General features: G+C 46.4%; 1 protein-coding gene across 3 annotated transcripts in view; it reads left to right on the top strand.

The window, feature by feature from the left end:
* Positions 1-19658, top strand: part of OPCML (opioid binding protein/cell adhesion molecule like) — a 1351977-nt gene extending 1332319 nt beyond the window's left edge. For all 3 annotated transcript variants that reach the window (XM_070048365.1, XM_070048374.1, XM_051818651.2), the window contains one exon: positions 14369-19658. In XM_070048365.1, coding sequence (XP_069904466.1) covers positions 14369-14469 — 101 coding nt within the window. In that variant the 3' untranslated portion in view covers positions 14470-19658. The remainder of the gene's footprint in view (positions 1-14368) is intronic.
* The last annotated feature ends 283 nt before the right edge of the window (positions 19659-19941 follow it).

Raw genomic sequence — 19941 nt, 5'->3', positions numbered from 1 at the left:
TCTAGTTGCGATTTTGCTTTAGTTTCCTGTATCTACTTAATTTGGTTGCAAATCACTTTTCTTGCAAATCTTGTGAATAGAGGGACAGTGTCTAGGCTGAATTCCTAGGACCTAGCACAAGGATCTGCATGCCATGGCTAGTAAAAGAAGTTTATTGAATGAATGCATGAATGCTCAATATATAGAGAGATACAAAGGTTGTATTGGTGATTCTAAAAGCACAGCTGTCAGGAAGTGACACAGGCACATCAGGAAGTCACATGTGACCAGACATGTATCTCAGGGGATTTTGGGGCCCAGTTTGTTCTGCTGGTTGGCCAAATGGCTTTGAAAAATTCAGTATCATCAATGAATCTTTTTATTTTCGGCAGTGAAAATATTTTGGATAAGGCCTTCCACGGTCCCCACGGAGTCTCTTTCTCTGATTGTGGCAATAGCTTTGGCACAAGATGAGAGTGGCAGTGTCCAGCTGATCCACTCTCTGCTGACCGTGAAGGCTCTTGCTAGTCCTTAACACCCCATAAGTATGACCAATTATAACAAGCCACTTACCACGCACAGAGCCAGGAGACTAAGTGTTTTTCATGTTTCAGCTCACTTAGGAAGTAAGTGCTAGCTATATTTATCCTAACTTTACACACAAGGAAATGGAGAGGTTAGGCAGAGAACTCAAGTCACTTTAGCTTATACATGCAGGAGCCATGATCTGAGGCCCTGCCCTCCAATTCTGGGGCGTGAGTATTTTGCTGCCATTTCAGTCCAGCTCATAATCCATAGTAACACATCAGGGATGTCAGAAAATGATCTTCCAAACCATTAACAATTAGTAACAACTGGTGGCTTGGACTCACCTCCTGTACCAAATGCTAATCTCTCTGAACTGTCTGCTCCTACCTATGAAGTAATTTTTAAAGATTTATTTATTTATTTGAAAGGCAGAGTTACAGAGAGGCAGAGAGAGAGAAGTCTTCCACCTGATGGTTCACTCCCCAGATGCCCACAACAATTGGAGCTGCGCCGATCCAAAGCCAGGAGCCGGGAGTCAGGAGCTTCCTCTGGGTCTCCCCCATGGGTGCAGGGGCCCAAGGACTTGGGCCATCTTCTACTGCTTTCCCAGAGCATAGCAGAGAGCTGGATCAGAAGTGGAACAGCCAGGACTTGAACCGGTGCCCATGTGGGATGCCGGCACTGCAGGTGGTGGCTTTACCCACTATGTCACAGTGCTGGCCCCTGAAGTGATTTTTTAAATAGGAAAATTTCTTCATTTACAACCCATATACTCCTATTTCCCAAATACATACAAATACACACACACATACACATACACCCGTGAGCACATACATACATATACATGGACACATATACATATACATACACACACATGTATGCACACGCACACATCACACACAGTCACACATGCATACACACACACTCACATATACACATACACACGCACACAAGCAATGCCAAGGTATGTGTGTTTCTGCTCACATGGCTCTGTGTCTTAGCCCTGTCTCTGAACCCACCGTAACCTGCTTCTCACACACACACACACACACACACACACCTTCCATGTATTTCCATAACCATGTACCAAGAGCAGAGATAAATGGGATAAGGCCAATCTCAGAAGAATCCAGAACACAAAGACTGTGGGAATAATGGGCTGGTGAGTGGGTGGCTGCAGGCAATGATTAGGAGTATGAGGGACAAGAGGGTGGGTGGGTAGCCATCAACAAATGAACACGTTGTTGGCGTGATGTGAGGGGCTTCTTTCCTGCCTCCTCTCACCAGTCACCTTCCTGTGCCAGAGCCAACTCAAAGGCTCACGCCCACCCACCAGCTTGCAGGTGCTGGGAAGGGCAGGCAGGATGCAGAGAAGAGGCCAGCACCAGCAGCCGGGAGAACTGGGTTCCAGTCCCGACTCTGATTCAGACACTCTTTACGGTTGTCTGTAAAAATAGAAGAACGCAACAGAAGTGGGCAGTCAGCTGACTCCCAGCTTTCTAAATCTCTGCTCTGAATCTGAGAAACAATGAGAACATGGGACAGGGAACAGGTCTCCAACAGCCGTTGTCCTTGGAAACGGTGGCAAGCACCCGGTGCTGTTGCAGAGGTGCTTACTGCAAGTGTCCATCAGTTTTGCTGAGTGCACACGGCCGCTTGCTGCCCACCTGGAGCCCTGGTACCCTGTGTCTGTCTGTCAGGCCAGCAGGAGTGGCCAGGTTCAGCTCACCGGCCACAGCACTACCTCTGGCAGAAGTCACTCCCTTTCTCTTGTCATGCCGACTCATTTTGCTTCCTCTGGGTTTTGAGCAAGAGGTCTCCAGAGCTTGAAGAGGGAACATTCTGGACTCAGTCACGCCCGGCACTGCAGAGTGTGATGCGCTTAATGAGGCGTGTAACCGCCTGGATTACGGGCACTGGCAAGTGAGAGGGGCAGGCAGTGCACTGAAGCCAAGCCAGAGGGCCTGCTGCAGAGAGAGAGAGAGAGAGAGAGAGAGAGAGAAAGAGAGAGAGCAGAATCCTCACATGTGAACCAGTGGCCACACACATTAGTGACATCAGAGTTAAGTGTCAGGCACAGGGACAACTCCGAGGAATCCTGCAGCCACACTGTCCAGTGCCGGTGACATCTGGGCTCTGAATGCGAAATTCCAACTAAGCCTTAGCCCCTTCAGAGTGGCTGGGGCTACAGTCCACCCAGGCAGCTCTGCAAGTCCCAAGGAGGCCACCTGCATTATCTCTGGCTCACGGCCGTTGCCCCGGAATACACATACACACCAGTTTTAGGCTCCTAAACCTACATTTTCCTCATCCCACGCCTGTGCTGAGCAGCTCCTCTACTCCTGCATCATACAGAGACCTCCTCCCCAAGTCCAGCCCACCAGAACCTGCCCTCATCCTGCCGCCCCCTTCCAGTCCTTTATCCGGGTGTCCTAAGAATCACGCCTTTCCCCAGGAGGCTCCAGTGAGGCGAGAAGACGAAGCAAAAGGAAGTGCTCCATGCATCACGCCAACATCTTTTCAAACCTCGGGAAGGGGCAGCAATGTGTGCCGCCTCCCCTTCCTCAAGTCCCAGTCCCCCAAGTCTGCCACCATCAGTCTCCTGTCACCCCCCACCTCTGTCTGCTCCACTCCCCACTCTAACCTCCCCATGCCCCTTCTGGAATCTTGGTAGAGCCAGGTAGCGGCTTTCTTGCCTTTCTACCTCAGTCTGTTTCTAGCTGCTCCCGGCTTGCATCCTAGGTCTGCCCAGGGGCAGTGTAATCATGAGTGATGAAGGCATCTTCAAGCACCTTAAAGCACAGTACTCGGTTTCTTACCCTGCGTTAGGCTTACTCCGGGTGCTTTAAACTCGCAGATAGCTAAGCCTTGCCCCAGGCCCATTTGCTCAAGCTCTCCAAGGAAGGCCGGGAAAACAGAGAATGCACTGGTCTCCCAGGGACTCTCGTGCACAGTGAAGCTTGACAGTCCCTGAGCCACAGCCTGATAGCACCTAGATCTGCGTCTCTGTTACACCCCTGAACACAGAGCTACAAACCACTCTCCCCACTTGAACGTCCTGTGGGAAACTCAGACTCAATCTTCCTCTCCTGCAGGCCTTCATCTTTACACCCAACCACAGGATTCCCACAGGCGCTTTTGCCTTCTTCTTCCTCTCCCATTACACCTGCTAGCTGGAGAAGCCTCACAAGTGGGCCTCAGCCTCTCCTCTACAGCTCCACCTCTGCTCTCCCCCACACAGAGCTGTGCACCTGAACAGTAACCAGGTCCTCTTCTTCAATCTGTTTGCCCTCCTTACAAGTCCACATGACCATTCCCAAACTCAGTCCGGACCTTGTCTTGTCCGTTGCTCAAAAATTTCTACCGACTGGAGAAGTATGGCGCCAAGGCGGTGCTCTCTCTGAGGTCAGCCCACCCTGCGTCTCCGGCTCCCCGGCTGCTGCCTTCCATGCGCCCAGCAGAACCGGTCCTCCAGGCTGTGGCTCTGTCTCACAGCTGAGTCTCGCAGCAGCTGCTCCCACTCTCCATCACCTCATCTAGTCAGTCAACAAGCATTTGTTTAGCACCTGCTGTAGGCCAGGCATTTTCCTAAGGACCGAGGTGAAAGCAGAAACGGAGTTTCTGACTCCGCACAACCGAGTATTTCAGTGGAATATGAGCAGGGCCGTGCAAGAGGCCGGGGGATGCTTCAGCTGCGTACGCCTCTAGATAACTGAGGACTCTGGGTTTAGACATTGCTATGATTTCCATTTTTTAAAGATTTTATTGTATCTGAAAGGCAGATTTACAGACAGAAGGAGGGAGGGAGAGAGAGAGAGAGAGAGAATATCTTCCATAGGATGGTTCACTCCCCAGATGCCCTCAATGTCCAGTCCAAAGCCAGGAACCAGGAGCTTCTTCAGGGTCTCCCACGGGGGTGCAGGGGCCCAGCACTTGAGCCCTCCTCTGCTGCTTTTCCAGGAGCATTAACAGGGAGTGGATTGGAAGTGGAGCAGCCGGGACTCAAACCAGCATCCACATGATACTGGCATCTCAGGCCGTGGCTCTACCTGATACACCATAATGCTGGCCCCGTGACTTCCATTTCACACAGAGGATTCTGCAGCTGAGAGAACTGAAATGACAGACTGGACTCAGTTCCCCGAGAGAGGATTTCCTGGACAGAAGGAAGTGGCAGCAGTCAGCTTCCAGTGCTTGACTTAATTCCGCGTTTCCTTCCAACCCACAGGTGTTCCGTCTCTTCCAGTGTGTTGTGGGGTCATAGACGCAGGCATTTGCCCTCTTCTCTGGCTGATAACATCCCTACTTATCTTATCTATAGACCGTTTCTGAGCCCCACCAAATAATCAATCCCTCATCCTTCCGGCTCTCACGGTGGCTTACCCTTAGGCTTCTATTTTGTTTGTGTTTGTTTCTGCACTTCCAGGGCACAGCCCTGGCTCTTGCAATCCTTGTTGCTCAGTAAATGTTTGTTGAGTTAAGAAATCTCTTCCCCCAGTCAATGGAGGCATCATTGATAGCCTGTATACACTCTGTAACGAAAGAAAAGCCAAGATGTTCACAAGGGCTTAAAGCCTTGTCCCCAAAGGGAAGGAAAATCACTATTTCTCCGAGTTCTCTTGCACACTGGCCTCCTCTATGTTCCAATTGGAAGTTTGGAGCTCAGCCTCTCCCTCCCCAGGGTCCCCCCTCAGACATCGCAATTCACTATTTCCAAAGACGTTCGTCACACGATTTCTTCTTGCAGACACATCAAAAGCTGCACATATTTGTCCATTTCCTGCTGATAACGTACACGATTTTCATTTTCCAAATCCACCATTTAAATCCAGGTGGGAGGGAATGAGTCAGAGAGAAATACCATTGCTTTTGGCTGATGACAGCAGTGTAATCATTTGTATTTTCTCCAACCTGCAAAATGTCAACATACAGGGAAAAAAAAATGCAGACATTTCACATTTCATTCCTGATGAGGTTCCTTGTCGTTTGCTCGTACCCCGCCCGCCCCTCGCTGAATCATTGACATCTGGCTATTAGCCTAAGCGTTTGGAATTTAACACGGAGCATTCGGGGTGTGCTGATGTCAGCACAGGCACATGTGCTCAGGGCTCTGCGCAGACTAAAGTCTTGTCTCTCTCAGGTTTGTGATGAGCTTACAGATTTGAATTAACTTCTGATATTAAACTTCTTCACTTTTGTCTGTGTGGTTAAGCACAAAACAGAGAGTGTTAAACAGAACAACACAAAGATGCCTGCCTCGTTTGGCCCTTTATCTGCCGGTCTTAGCTGGGCGGCAAAGCCTGATTAATCTTCCTTGTAAAACAACACAGTGCCGTGTCTTCCACTGTAATTAAAGACAATGGAGGAAAAGTTCCCTTTCAAGGGAAATGATGTGCCTTCATCAGCCAGCACTGCTGAAAATAGGTTTATGTTTCACCAACACGTGTAACACATATATCCTCTAATTAGATTTCCTTGCTCCTCTTTTAATCACCAAGAACATCATTATCCTTTTGGTTCCTCATTAAGAAGGCCACAGAGTTCATATTCACACTTAGAAAACCCATCCAAATCTCAGAACTAAACAGTATCTTCTTAGACTTCAGATAGTTCATTGATCTGGCTGCGCTATCAACAAGTTTGATTTGCCTGGGGGATTTTTTTTCCTTTTCTTTCCTTTCTCTTCTTCTTTTTTTTTTTTTTTTTAAATATGATCACCCTAGCTCCTGCCATTTTAGTAGAATTACAGCTGTCTAGTCTACTGGGGCTGAAGAACTGTGCCATATTTTCATGACAGCTGTAGAACAGGAGAACAAAAAAAAACCAGAGGCACACTCCAATACCTTCCTCACTCGTGACGTATGGTTCATTTTTAAGCTTTAAACTGTCTTACAAGGCAGGATCTCATCAGGAAGCGTGTGTGTTCTCCTGGGAGCTTGGTGCTGAGTCAGGCACTGTGACTGTCACCACCTGCCACTCAAGAGAGTGATGAGCCTCCCCTTCGGTGCCACCCAGCACCCTGAGTTCCAGGGTAGCCAGGTGCAAGGCTCCTGGTCCTTATTTGGTAGGGACAGCTGCCTTCTCTTTGAAGCCCTCAATCCAGTTTGCTTCTTAGTATATTTAGATGACCAAATGACGTAGCCTCTCAAAGGAGACTTCCTCCGTTGGTTTGTATGGTTGGTATTTTTCTTTGCACTACAAAGCTTCGTGTCTGGACAAGATGTTTCTGGTCCCAGGAGAACACACGCCAATCGACTTTCATACCATTTTTGCATTTCTGACATCTGTCTCTCGACCCTTCTGCCTGTCGGTCTCTTTTTTCTATACCGTGAAACCTGAGTTACTTCCTTCTGCGTATCTGTTTCCAAGGAATTCTGTTCACACTTCGTTTTGTGCCTTTACATCCTCGTTTCTGCGTTTATTTTCAAAGATGCTCAACTTCGGGCGTGAAGGAAGCAATTAATTTTTAGCATTGAACGGGGTGAAGGAGGAGGGACGGGGAATAACGGGAAAGGGCATAATTACATGTTCTCACTGTCAGTTTATCCTTGGAAAAATATTTAATTAAGCTTGATATTTGTAGCAGCCATTCTAGATGAACTGAGTCATTGTTAACCATAAATAGAGAAGGACTTCTTAAATATGGCATTTGCTAGGAGAAAGAATTTGGCTTCTAAATACTCTTCCCCAGAATAGCTGGTGTGCATAGGGAAGTTTTATCCACGGCTAGCAGGCACCTCTGGTTTTTCTGGAAGGGACCAAATCACTCACTTGCTGGCCACGGCCAGGTTTGCCAGGTTGGTGTTAGGGCAGAAGCTGGTATTTTAGAAGAGTCTTTATTTGTTTATTATTTGGTCTCTTTATTTACCATAAACATGCTATTTTAGGCATTAGCAACTATTGCCCCATTCCTAACTCACCTACTCATTTTTTGTGGTGTACTTGGTATGTTACACACCATCTTAACTAATCCTCAGAGCAAACCTGCAAGGCTAGATAAAACTGCCCCTTCCCCATTGTGTACATGAAAGAAACTATTTCTGAAAAGTCGACTGTCTTGTCCAAAGTCCTCCTGCTGGTGGGTAGCAGAGCCAGAATTTAAACTCAGTTCTCTCTGATTCTTAAATTCAGTCCTCTTAAGACCATCCAACAGGAAGGATGTTCCTGAGATGAAAGGGATGTGGGGTTATTTGTTCCAAATGGCTTTCTTCCCAGAATCTGTGAAGGCTTAAAAATATATTTATCTGTTTGCTTATTTATTTATTTAGACGAGGACAGAGAGTGCACTAGGTCTTACTGGAGGATAAGGGCTTTGAAGGTAGAGACTCCGACTTTCTGAGTTTGCCTGGCGCGTGGCAAACTCCCAACAAATACTTGCCGAGTGAACGGCCGTGCCTCTGCGGAGGCTGGCTTGCGGTCTGCTCCCTTTACAGAGTGGACACTCTGACCTTGGTGCTTAGCACAGAGCTTGGCTCTGGCCTTTCCCTCCCCCCAGACCCCTCCCAGCTAATGGCCTCTCTCAGCAGCTAACACTCTGACCTTTCAACTTTCCTGCATCTTTCACTCATTCTCCCACTGAAACCTCACCTCAGGTTCAACATATTTGAAAAAGATCTAAATAAGCCAACATTGGTCTCAACCGAGAAATGGAGGTGCGTGTGCATGTGTGCACATGTGTGTGCATGTGTGGTGAGGGTAGGACCCCCAACACACAGCAGCGCTTACCTCATTTACACGGCATTTTTACACCAGGCACTAACACATATCCCGTTCATCCTTTAACTAATCCTATAAACCCAGTGCGTATTCTTACCCCCATTTTCAGTAAGAAAATTCAAAGTTCTTGTCTAAAAAGATCACATAGCTGGGAAGCTACAGAATCAAGATACAAATCCCAGTTTGCACAATTCCAAAGCTGCCTGGATTGGTTGCACTTTTATAGTGGCCACTGACTTTACCCCAAAGGACACTGAGGGCTTCCCAGCCAAGGTCAAAGTGAGGCCAAGGAGGCGGGGCACATAGGAAGCCTTTTTTGAGATCTCCGTGTTTTCCTCCAGAGACCCTGTACCTGTTCCTCAGTCTTCCTTTCAGTCACACCTTTTTTTTTTTTTTTAAACCAATGGTCTTTATCCAGGGACATTTTAAGGTTAGTTTTCTGGGGAAGAATCCACAATTAAGAACCAACTTGCTGGTGCTGCGGCTTACTAGGCTAATCCTCCACCTAGCGGCACCGGCACACCGGGTTCTAGTCCTGGTCGGGGCGCCAGATTCTGTTCCAGTTGCCCCTCTTCTAGGCCAGCTCTCTGCTGTGGCCCGGGAGTGCAGTGGAGGATGGCCCAAGTGCTTGGGCCCTGCACCCCATGGGAGACCAGAAGAAGCACCTGGCTCCTGCCTTCAGATCAGCGCGGTGCACTGGCCGCAGCGCGCCGGCCACGGCGGCCATTGGAGGGTGAACCAACAGCAAAGGAAGACCTTTCTCTCTGTCTCTCTCTCTCTCACTTCTACTCTGCCTGTCAAAAAATTAAAAAAAAAAAAAAAAAAAGAACCAACTTCACTGCTCCAAATGTTGCAGTCTAAGTTTTAAATAAAAATCACCTGTCTCCCTATTTCAAATTCCTCCCCTCAAAAGAAAAATCAATGAAAACACCATTTAAATTCCTGACCCTGTTTTTTGAGATTAAAACTGGCATCACTTTGGGAACCACGTACCTGAAAAAATTCTTGTGCTGGATTTTATTTTTAAAGATTTATTTATTTACTTGAAAGTCAGAGGTACACAGAGAGAGAAAAGGGAGAGAGAGAGAGAGAGAGAGAGAGAGAGAGAAAGAGAAAGAGAGAGGTCTTCCATCCACTGGTTCACTCTCCAGATGGCTGTAACTGCTGGAGCTGGGCCTATCTGAAGCCAGGAGCCAGGAGCCAGGAGCTTCTTCCAGGTCTCCTGCCGCAGTTGCAGGGGCCCAAGGACTTGAGCCATCTTCTACTGCTTTCCCAGGCCACAGCAGTGAGCTGGATCAGAAGTGGAACAGCCGGGACTCGATCCGGTGCCCATATGGGATGCTGGCACTGAAGGCGGTGGCTTTACCTGCTACATCACAGCACCGGCCTCTTGTACTGGATTCTTAAAGAATCCACGACCCTGGCACAGGAACACTGTCCTTTCCCGTGATGCTGAAGATGTGCGTTCAGCTTTGCAGCTAGCACAGTGGGTCTCAGAATGAAGCACTCCATCTATGCCATATCCCTTCCACTGAACCAACTTTCACAACGTCCTCATGAAGCCTAAGGGACCAAATGCGAGCCCCAAGAGACCATAGGACCACCTGAGAACATCAATCAATCATTTCTTTTTTACTGAAGCACAAAGAAGGATTTACCTATGTCCGGAAAACAAGTATAGCATGCAGGCACCCAATGGCAGAGACCCAGTGGCGATGCTTTCTTTTCCAATCAAACAGGGCTCTGGGAGCCTGCAATTCAAGATTCAGTTCGTGCCTGATGGCTTTTGTCTTGTATTCCTCCAACCTAGAGAGTGAGCCTTTCTTTCCCTACTCCCCCTAAAATCCCCATTGTCCCTCTACTCAGCCCAGCTGCCAGATCCCAGATGTGTCCAGGATGTGTGACAATGGGAGGTTGAATTTCTGTCCCAGTGGATTAGGTTAACTATTTGACCACAGTAGTCCAGTGATTCCTCATAGATCGATTGATCAAAGGCCCTTTGACTGTAAATCACCAGGTCGTGTGTTGCTACCACGCAGGTGCTCAGCATCATTGAAACTCCCTGAGGAGCCGGCGCCACGGCTCACTAGGCTAATCCTCCACCTGCGGTGCCGGCACACCAGGTTCTAGTCCTGGTCGGGGCACCAGATCCTGTCCCGGTTGCTCCTCTTCCAGTCCAGCTCTCTGCTGTGGCCCAAGTGCTTGGGCCCTGCACCCACATGGGAGACCAGGAGAGGTGCCTGGTTCCTGGCTTCGGATCAGCGCGGTGCGCCAGCCGCAGTGGCCATTGGGGGGTGAACCAACAGAGAAGGAAGACCTTTCTCTCTGTCTCTCTCTCTCTCACTGTCCACTCTGCCTGTCAAATTTAGCTCCAGGTGTGTCAGGTGTGTGATCATAGGCAAGGAATTTAACTGCTCTTCCTTGATTTCCCCACTTATAAAGGAGGAATGACAACAGTGCATAGCTCATAGGATTGTTGTGATTTTTAAATGACTCAAAATATGATAAGCATTTAGAATCATGCTTACACATCATCCCCATCACCTTCCTGGTTTCCAGTCTTTGGAACACACAGCAGAAGTTGAGTGTGGCTGTGAACCCTGCACCTGCTCAGAGCCAGCATGTTATGGCAACTGTCCTACGTCAGTCTCTCTTCACCCTTCACTGTTTTGCTTTGCTTTCCTTATATACATTTTCTCTCCTCTTGGCTTAGCTATATAGACACACATAACACCCACAGAAATGCTTGCATCCACTGATAGAACTTGAAATAAAGTGATTCCTACACTAAAGTTCTCAGTCTTTTCAGAGCTGATCATATTGAGGTTTCAGTTCATTCTTAAATCATCATCCGTATAACAAATTAGACACACACACACACACATATATATATATACAACTACATGTGAACATATACAATTACCTAACAAATCTAATATATACATCTTTGTCAAACACACAACACATACATGATGAAAGGTACTTTTAGAGAAATGTATATCCTTTTAAAGAGAGGTTTACATTTGTGTGTATATGCGGGCAGCCCTCTGCGTCTCATAGTTCCACATCCTGGATTCAACTACCATAAATCAAAACTACTTGGGAAAAAATTCATTCCTCTGAACATGTGCAGACTTCTTTTTATTGTTAGTATTCCCTAAATAGCACCAATTATTTATACAGCATTAATGTTGTATTTGAGATTACAGGTAATGTAGAGATGATTTAAAGGATACAGGAGGATGGTTGCAGGTTCAATGCAAGCACTACATGATTATACATAAGGTACTTGAGCATGCATGGACTTTGGTATCTGTGGGGGTTCATACATCTAATCCCTGATAAACCCCAATTAGTCCTAGAACAAATCCCAAATAAATGCCAGTGTCCATGGTGATCTATATATGGAAAGATATTTTTAAAGAAACATATGAGCCTTTTTAAATATCTATTATTTAATTCCTCATAAGCTTACTTAAACTTTTTAGTCATGCATCTTTTGCAGAAGAAAACAAGGAAAATCACACTGAATGATTTCCAACTCAGTTCCATTCTGCAGGCCAGTAAGATTCCTTAGGGTGTGCGTCAGGACTGCTGGGAACCCCAGAACCAGGCTACTGTCCATACTGAAGGAGCCTTCCCAGTGACCACTGGAACTGTGCCAGAACCCAGATCCCTCCTTTCTTTATGAGCACTCTATAACATGGACTCAAAGCAGCATGAGCTAGACTTCAGGCTACCAACTAAACACTAGTTCTTTAGACTATTAGGGCATAATGAATATTCTAAGTCACAGAAAAAACAGGCATCCATGTTGGAGTGACTGGAGTTGGGACAATTGTATGTTCCCTGCTAACCTGAGAGACCTGAGCTCCTGGCAGCAAAAGATTGACTTGAATCCCTTCCCAGGCCAGGCACAGGTCCATGCCATGGGATTGACAGACAAGGAGAATGACTCAGGGACTGTGTTCAGAGACCTCACCCAACCTCCATTTTGAAAGGAGTCAAGCTTGTTACCAGTGGCCAATTAGCTTCTTGAAGAGGCACAAATAACAAATTACACACACACACATGTGAACATATACAATTACCTAACAAATCTAATACATACATCTTTTTCAAACACACAATAACACATACATGATGAAAGGTACTTTTAGAGAAATGTATATCTCAAGTCTTGGCTTGAGATAGAAGAGACATGGCACGCCTTCCTGTCTGCCTCTTCTTGCATTTGTCACTGGTCTTACAGAAATGCCTGTGATGGCTTTCATTCCCTTGGCAACATTTGGTTTTGCTTTCCCTGTCATACACTCTGGGAACTACTGGTCTTGTTATGACCCTAAGTGCTTGCAGGTGATGCAAGGGTACACACAAAGCAGCGTTTTCTCTGGCACACCTGCCACAGGCCCTTGGGATAGGCTAGGACAATTCCATTTCATGTGGTTTGTCTTCTTGAAGATCAGCTGATGAGCGTAAGGAATAGCAAGCTTGATTCTGTGGTCCTGTTTGTCAACGGTGCCTGAATGATTCATGATGGATGTGGGAAATGGCCAGAGAGAGGGAAGAAGACAGAAAGGCAAAGGGAGGGTTCTTCAGGGGCAGTCATTAGGTGGCATCTGGTCTGGGTGGGCTGAGTCTTCTTGGTTACCAAGGAGGGGCTCCCACTGCCAATAGAACTCTCAAGGACAACTACTCCCCCAGCCTCAGCAGCTTCACGAAGCCCCCTCAATAGCTCAATCATCTGCAGTGATGGTGCCAGTGGTCCATACCCGCACCTACACTTCCTGCCAACAGAATCTCACCATCCCCTTCCTTTCTTCCCCTGCCTCTTGTCCTTCCATACCCTCTCTCTCCTGTTCATCCCTGTCTGTAACAGACGCCATTCCCATGGTTAAACCACAATGAGAGGCACTTCTTTTTGAAGAGATCATTGGGTTCTGCCTTTTCATTGAATCCTATTGCCTTAATTTTGGGGCTCAAAGACATAAATGATATCCCACAATTCATGTTTATTAAATGGTTATTTTACGAGTAGAGAGACACACAGAGGGGGAAGGGAGGGGATGTTGGGAGGTGAGGGAGAGGGAGAGAAAGAGAGAGAGAGAGAGAGAGAGAGAGAGAGAGAGAGAGAGAGAATGCATTCCTATTCCCTTACTTGTGTTCCAAATGCTCACAACAGTTAGACCTGAACTGGGCTGAAACCAGGCGCCAGGAACTCATTCCAGGTCTCCCATGTGTAAAGCCAGACTTCAACTGCTTGGAGCTTCACTGCTGCCTCCCAGGGTCTACGTTAGTGGGAATTTGGAGTCTGGAGTCTGAGCTGGGTGTGGAACCCAGGTACTCTGATATGGGATGTAAGCACCTTAACAATGAGGTCAAAAGCCTGCATCCTTGTACTCCTCTGCCTTTGGCCTTGCCTAGCTCTGGATGTTGAGGACATATGAAGAGTGAATCAGAAGATAGAAGGTACTTCCTCTCTCTCTCTCTCTCTCTCTCTCATAGATGAACAAATAAATAAATACATATTGAAGAACACACTCCAGGGGGCAGCATTGTGATGTAGTGGGGTAAAGCCACTGCCTGCAATGCCAGCATCCCATATGGTCGCCAGCTCATGTCCCAGGTGCTCTAAATTCCCATTCAGTTCCTTGCTAATGGCTTGGGAAAAGCAACAGAAGATGGTCCAAGTGTTTGGGCCCCTGCCATCCACATGGGAGACCCAGATGAAGCCTCTGGCTTCCAACTGGCCCAACACTGACCATTGCACCCACCTAGGGGAGTGAACCAGCAGATGGAAGATCTCTCTCTCTCTCTCTCTCTTCCTGTCTCTTTCTTTCTCTCTCTCTCTCAATCTGTGTGTGTATGTGTCTCCCTCTCTGTCTGTGACTATTTCAAAATAAATAAATAAATCTTAAAAAAAATACATCCCACTCTTTCAGAGTAGATGGAAGTGATCAGTGACTCACACCTTTAGTTTCTAGATATGCTCAAAGGACAGTTCCTATTTGTGCAGAATGGGGGGTGGGTCGGTGTGAGGGGGAATGCTCTCAGAGAAGCATGTCTGTGCATTTGCTTGTCAGCAGAGATGTGTGGTGTCCTCGGGGTACATGCTAACGGGTCTGTATCTCTTTCCCCCACACAGGGCCTGGAGCAGTCATTGATGGTGTAAACTCGGCTTCTAGAGCGCTGGCTTGTCTCTGGCTCTCAGGGACTCTCTTTGCCCACTTCTTCATCAAGTTTTGATAAGAAATCATAGGTCCTCTGAGCAACACCTGCTTCTCCATATCACAGACTTTAATCTACACTGCAGAGGGCAAACCAGTTTGGGCTTCTTTTTGTTTGTTTCTGTTTTTCTTCCTGATTTTTTGCTTCTTGGGTTTCTTTTTCGGTTTGTTTGCTTTTGGGGGTTGGTTTGCTTATTTGATTTTGTTTTCCAGCTGGAATGAGTGGGGTTGGGGGGAGGGGCGGGCAGGGTTCTACCACGTGTAGAATAATCATTCATGGGTGTGTCCAAAATGGAATGTGCTCCTGCTACCTTAGCCCTTCTGTTCCCCCTGCTTCTCCCCCCATCATCATAACCACCAGCCTCCCCCACTACCACTACCACCACCACACACCAAACCATAAGTTCCATTTGGGCAAAAAATGTGCCTCATGATAAACACCCTGAAGACACAACTTGACTCAATGTAGTACACAGCAAGGGTTACATCCAAGTGTCCTAGTATCTGTGTCTTAAGCTTCAGATCATTTGCCTAAGTATAATGTACATATCCCCCTCCCTCTTTATTATTGCCTATTTTCACTAGGGTTCACACCTTGTCTTTCTGGGAAGTTATCTCACTATTTCCAAATCCTGCATCTTCTCCAGTCACCCCATCCTATTCATTTTTTTTCCACCAGCTGCAGAGACTGGAGGTCTGGGGCTATGCATGGAACCTAAAACTAAAACTGTAGAAGCCAAGTGACTTTAAAAGGAGGAGGTATTTTGAAGAGAGTGCTTCTCTTTTAAAAACATTATCCTACTCATAAAAGAATGAGCAATAGATGGCTGCTAATTTAGACCTCATCTGGCCATCTATCAAAGCAGTCATGTGACTATGCATCTACTCGATTGTCTGATTTCTCTCTCCATTCAATTATTACCCACCTGTCTTCCTCTCTATTTACTTGATCAAGCTATTAATGTAATAATCTAATCTTTCTATTCCCCCCCCCAGTCCTCTCAATCCATTACCATATTAATCTCAATTCAGATTGTGTCAATCCTACGGTATTCATTTCTCCTCTACTATCAGCAGACATCGGCATCATCAAAATTGCCTATAAACTTATCATGGGAAAGCCAGTGATCTCACAGGCTCACAACAACACAGAAAAGCAATACCCTGTGTCATGGGTTTTTTGGAACACAGTATCCCATCCACCCAAACTAGATGCTGTTAACAGGTGGACCAACATAGCACTTGAATGGTCAGTCCCTCACTATTTCCAGAAGAGTCTGTGTTTCCTAAAAACATCATCTTGGGAAGCAGATCATCTCTGAAAAAGCCTTGGTTAGCACTATGTTTTTTCTTTCACAGTTGAAGGACTAAGGTACCAACCTTCATTCTTCCCTCGGCCTTTCAAGAAAGAGCATATCAGGAACCTATGGCATTCCTTAGTAGGAAAAACCTAAGAGAAAACACATATGGATCTGCAATGTGCAGTCAGCAATCCACCCGTTAAAGAGAGTGAGGACTTCAGCTGATGGCTCCTCTGCCTAGTTCTGGTTTGATCTGTTTGAAAACTATCCGGTAAAGAGCTGATGGAGGTCCAATTACATGGCGGGTGTGTTGACAACTCCAGTATTTGTTTCAGGAAGCTCTTCTGAGCTGAGGGCCCTTGAGCAACTGACTTAATTTCTAAGCACTTGATGAACACAACATTGCAAGTAGAAGGGGAATGTGTAAGTGACAGGATTTCCTCTGAGGCAGGCTGCTTCTCCAGTGGCTTGGGGGAAGAATCTCCCCAGCTCCCCCAGTTCAAAGCAGCTCCAGTGTTCAAACAAGAGTGGACATGCCTTTTCTGCATTGTCTCCTGGTACAAGAGAGCTCATCCAGCAAGGGGCCTGTGATTCAAAAGAATAGCATCGAAAAACACTACAGGACTGTGAAGCAGAAACTGGCCTGTGGAGAGAATGAGGAAGATGTATCAACAATGACTTTCTTACAGACCTGCCCTGCCTCGGTCGGAAAACTGTTTTGGGTCCACATTTTTAAAAATAATAAATGTGAGCTTCATAGAGTTCCATAGTTCCATTCCCTTAATGTGTAATTGATCTTCTTCCCCCTAAAGAGGTGCCTCCTCCCTTGACACATGAACATGACATCTATGGTTGGGGCACATGTACATTCACATACTCACATGCACACGTTCTTGCACACACGCATGCTGGCTTGGCATACATAAAGCTAGGTTTTGTCGCAAGAGGCAGAAGTGGCATGAGTGAAATGAACATGATCCATGCCAGCGATCTACAGACATCTGCATTTCCTAGTGAGCTGCCAAGAGCCAGGTTCTGGGAGCATAAATGGTGTGCCAGAAAACAGTCTATTGATGCCAAGCTCCAGAGACTGTCATGAGCCGGCCCCAAATCAAAATTAAAGGTCGGGCGCATGCAGTTGAGATCTGTCACCACAGCCAGCACCTGGGCCAGGCTGGTGACAGACACCCTCTGGGAATACCATGTCACTTGAGTGTGCCACCGGTACTGCATCTGTTACTTTAGAGGGTCAAACAGATGTGCAGGCTGTGGGGAGTAGATGGTCTTGGAGAACATGGTTCTTGAAATGGACTCGCTCTACATGTTCCTCACTCCAAGACTTGCCAGAAAGGAAGGGGTCTGCCTTTCTTTGGCCAAGGAGATCATCAGAACCTTTCAAACCCAATGTGGCTGGTCCCAGGATTATTGCAGAACTCTGCTCTGCCCTGTTCCACCAGACACTAGCAAGCACCTCTGGTGGGGACCTATTTCTGCATGACATGCTACAGTCAATCCTTTTTTATCTGGGACAAAGAACACCAAGTAAATAATAAGATCCAAGTCAACCAGGGCATGCGAGTGAAGATGACTTTCCCTCACAAGAGACCTGATCTAGCTTCAGCAATGTTTGTGTGGACTCTCTGGCTATTCCCCAACATCTGGAAAGGTACAGCACAGCAGATGTTTGCTAAAGACAATATCCACATACACACTTGCTTTTCTGACTTTGCACACGGTAGGTAGGTGGCTGAGGTATACTGGACAGGTTTGTTCAGGATGCCAGTGGTGGTGGGGGGAGGGGGAGTGGGACCCAGGGAGGGGCAACAGCTCCGTGTAGAGTTTTCTATGTGGGAAGGAAACCAAATATGGCTTATCGGGAGATTAGGTGAGAGGAAGTCGGTGATGCAGTTACTCTGAAACTCTTTCCCTTTCCTAAACAAAGTTAATGCAGCATGCACTTCCACCAAAGTAATGCCAATGAAAAGTGCTAGTGTGAACCCTGGCCAAGCTTGTTTCTCAATGTCAAGTGCCTGATACAGTCATCTGCAAGTCTAAAGAGGTGGGCTTAGTTGTACTTATTCTTGGTTTAATTGGGAGGGTGAAGACAGAGGAGAGAGGCTGTCACAGTAAGGATATATTCTATGCAGACAGCACTGTGCCTGGTGGTTCTGCTGCCTGTGAGATTGCTTTGTGTCATGAAGAGGACTCTACTACGAAGTCCACACCTCTTCCTAGATGCTTCAATTTACAAGTCGGGCAGTTAATTCTCAAAAGCTGGGTGGCACGTGTGCAGAACCTCCATAACTGATGCTGAGTTTGAGGGTCTACTTCCCCTGCCCTCTCCAAAGGGGGCTTAGCAAGCTCTGCTGCTGGTGAGGGAACGATGACCTCCAAGAGGCAGAGAGCCTCCAAGTAAGTGCACAGGCAATCCCAGCAGGCGTTCATTGCTACCACTCACCAGGGGTAGCTCTAAATTAAATCCCCAAGCTTCACTTGCTGCATCCAGTGGCAATGGGGACATCTTATTGGTAGTTGAATATGGCTGCCAGCAGAAGGAGGGGCAGAGTGGCTTAAAGTGAGCTGAGATCTCATGGTGTGGTCTTTCCCCATCTTGATCCTTGAGTTCTCAACAGAAAAAGACAAATTAGCTTTGTAAATCCCTAGGACCAGACCCTTCCCCAACCACATTTCACCCTCTCTGCTCACCTCCCCCTTCCCCCCCAAAATTAGTCCCTTTGGAATTACAAGCATAGCATTTTTTTTTTGTCAAGCAGCATTTTCTTTTTTTTTTCTCCAGGGGCTAGAATCTGTTTTCATTTCGATCAAGCTCTATTCCTGTAAACTCATACCACTGCTTTCCCTCCTATTATCCAAGACTTCCCTGTGTTTTTCTTTCGAGACAAATAAGTTTTGAGCTGTTGCAGCAAAACTTCACAGGTGTGTAACTAGGAAGGCAACATTTTCAAAAAAGATACCATATGATGAGAACTCCTAATGATCACTGAAACACAAACAAATAAAAATGCTAGTCTCATTTCCCTCATTTCTTACTTAAGAGAAGAGAAGCAAATGAAAGGAAGAAGAAACAGATTTGCAATTAAAAGATGTGGCAAAAAAGAGCGGAACCAGAGCAATTTGCCTTCAGGTGCAGAATACTTGGGAGTCCGAGGAGAGTGGAGTGGACTTCATTAGAGGCAATTGTCTCCACCTGAGAGTAGTCAGCTGCGCCCAATTCCCAGCTTCTTGGGAGAGATTGCTTTTTGTTTCTTTCAGTGGTGCCCTGTGATGGCCCAGAGTTGTTCCACATGGCGAGTAGAGAAAGAAAGATTGTGAACCCTCTACCATCTTGTGGGACTACAGCCTACATTATTTGGCAGATTTATAAGGATATCAATAATAACAATGATAAGTAATAATTGCTGCCCTGTGTTAGTTAAAGGGAGCATTTTTAATCATTCAGAGATTTTTGTGACATGTAACGTGCAGTTGTGAGGAATGTGTGGGTGTACGAAATGTATCTGTCACGTTCAGAGTCCTCTAGATTTAAAAAAAAAATTATGACTTATCAATGGTGCCGTTATAGCTGTGTCAGACAATGGGTGTGCCCATTCTCACAATTATCCTTAAAACAAATCTATGTTCAAATGCTTTAAACATTTATCACATGATACAACAGTATAACTTTGTCAGCCTTCTCGACTTCTTTTTTCTTTTATTTTTTTCTCTTATTTTTTTCCTTCAAAAAAATCAATGAAGACTTGATTTCTGTCAACAATTGTATTAAGGGTGAATATACTACCTGAATTTTGTGCATGTTACATTGTAGTTGTAAGCTTTTCTAATTCAGGATGAATACGAGATGGTTGTGATTGTGCAGTGTATCAATAAAGTTCAAAGAAGTTTGTAACTTTTAGGGGACTGTTTCTTAGGACAACTCATTGTCATCCAGGAGGGGTGAAAGGGCAAGTCACCTGTGTTTCTTTCATGTATGTGCTTTAGGCTTTGGGAAGAAGTCACTCCCATGAAACGCAGCTCTCTCTGTCTCCTCCTCTCCCACTTTCACAGGCACACGCTTAGCTGGGACACAGGGCATTCTAAGCACTTTCCATATTACATTTGTGTATCAAAACTCCATGGTGTTACGAATAGCCTAAAACGCACCTGCAGCATCAACATCTACATTATTTATT

Source organism: Oryctolagus cuniculus, chromosome 1 (assembly GCF_964237555.1).
Source record: "Oryctolagus cuniculus chromosome 1, mOryCun1.1, whole genome shotgun sequence".
NCBI lineage: Eukaryota > Metazoa > Chordata > Mammalia > Lagomorpha > Leporidae > Oryctolagus > Oryctolagus cuniculus.
This window is presented reverse-complemented; position numbering and strand designations above follow the sequence as displayed.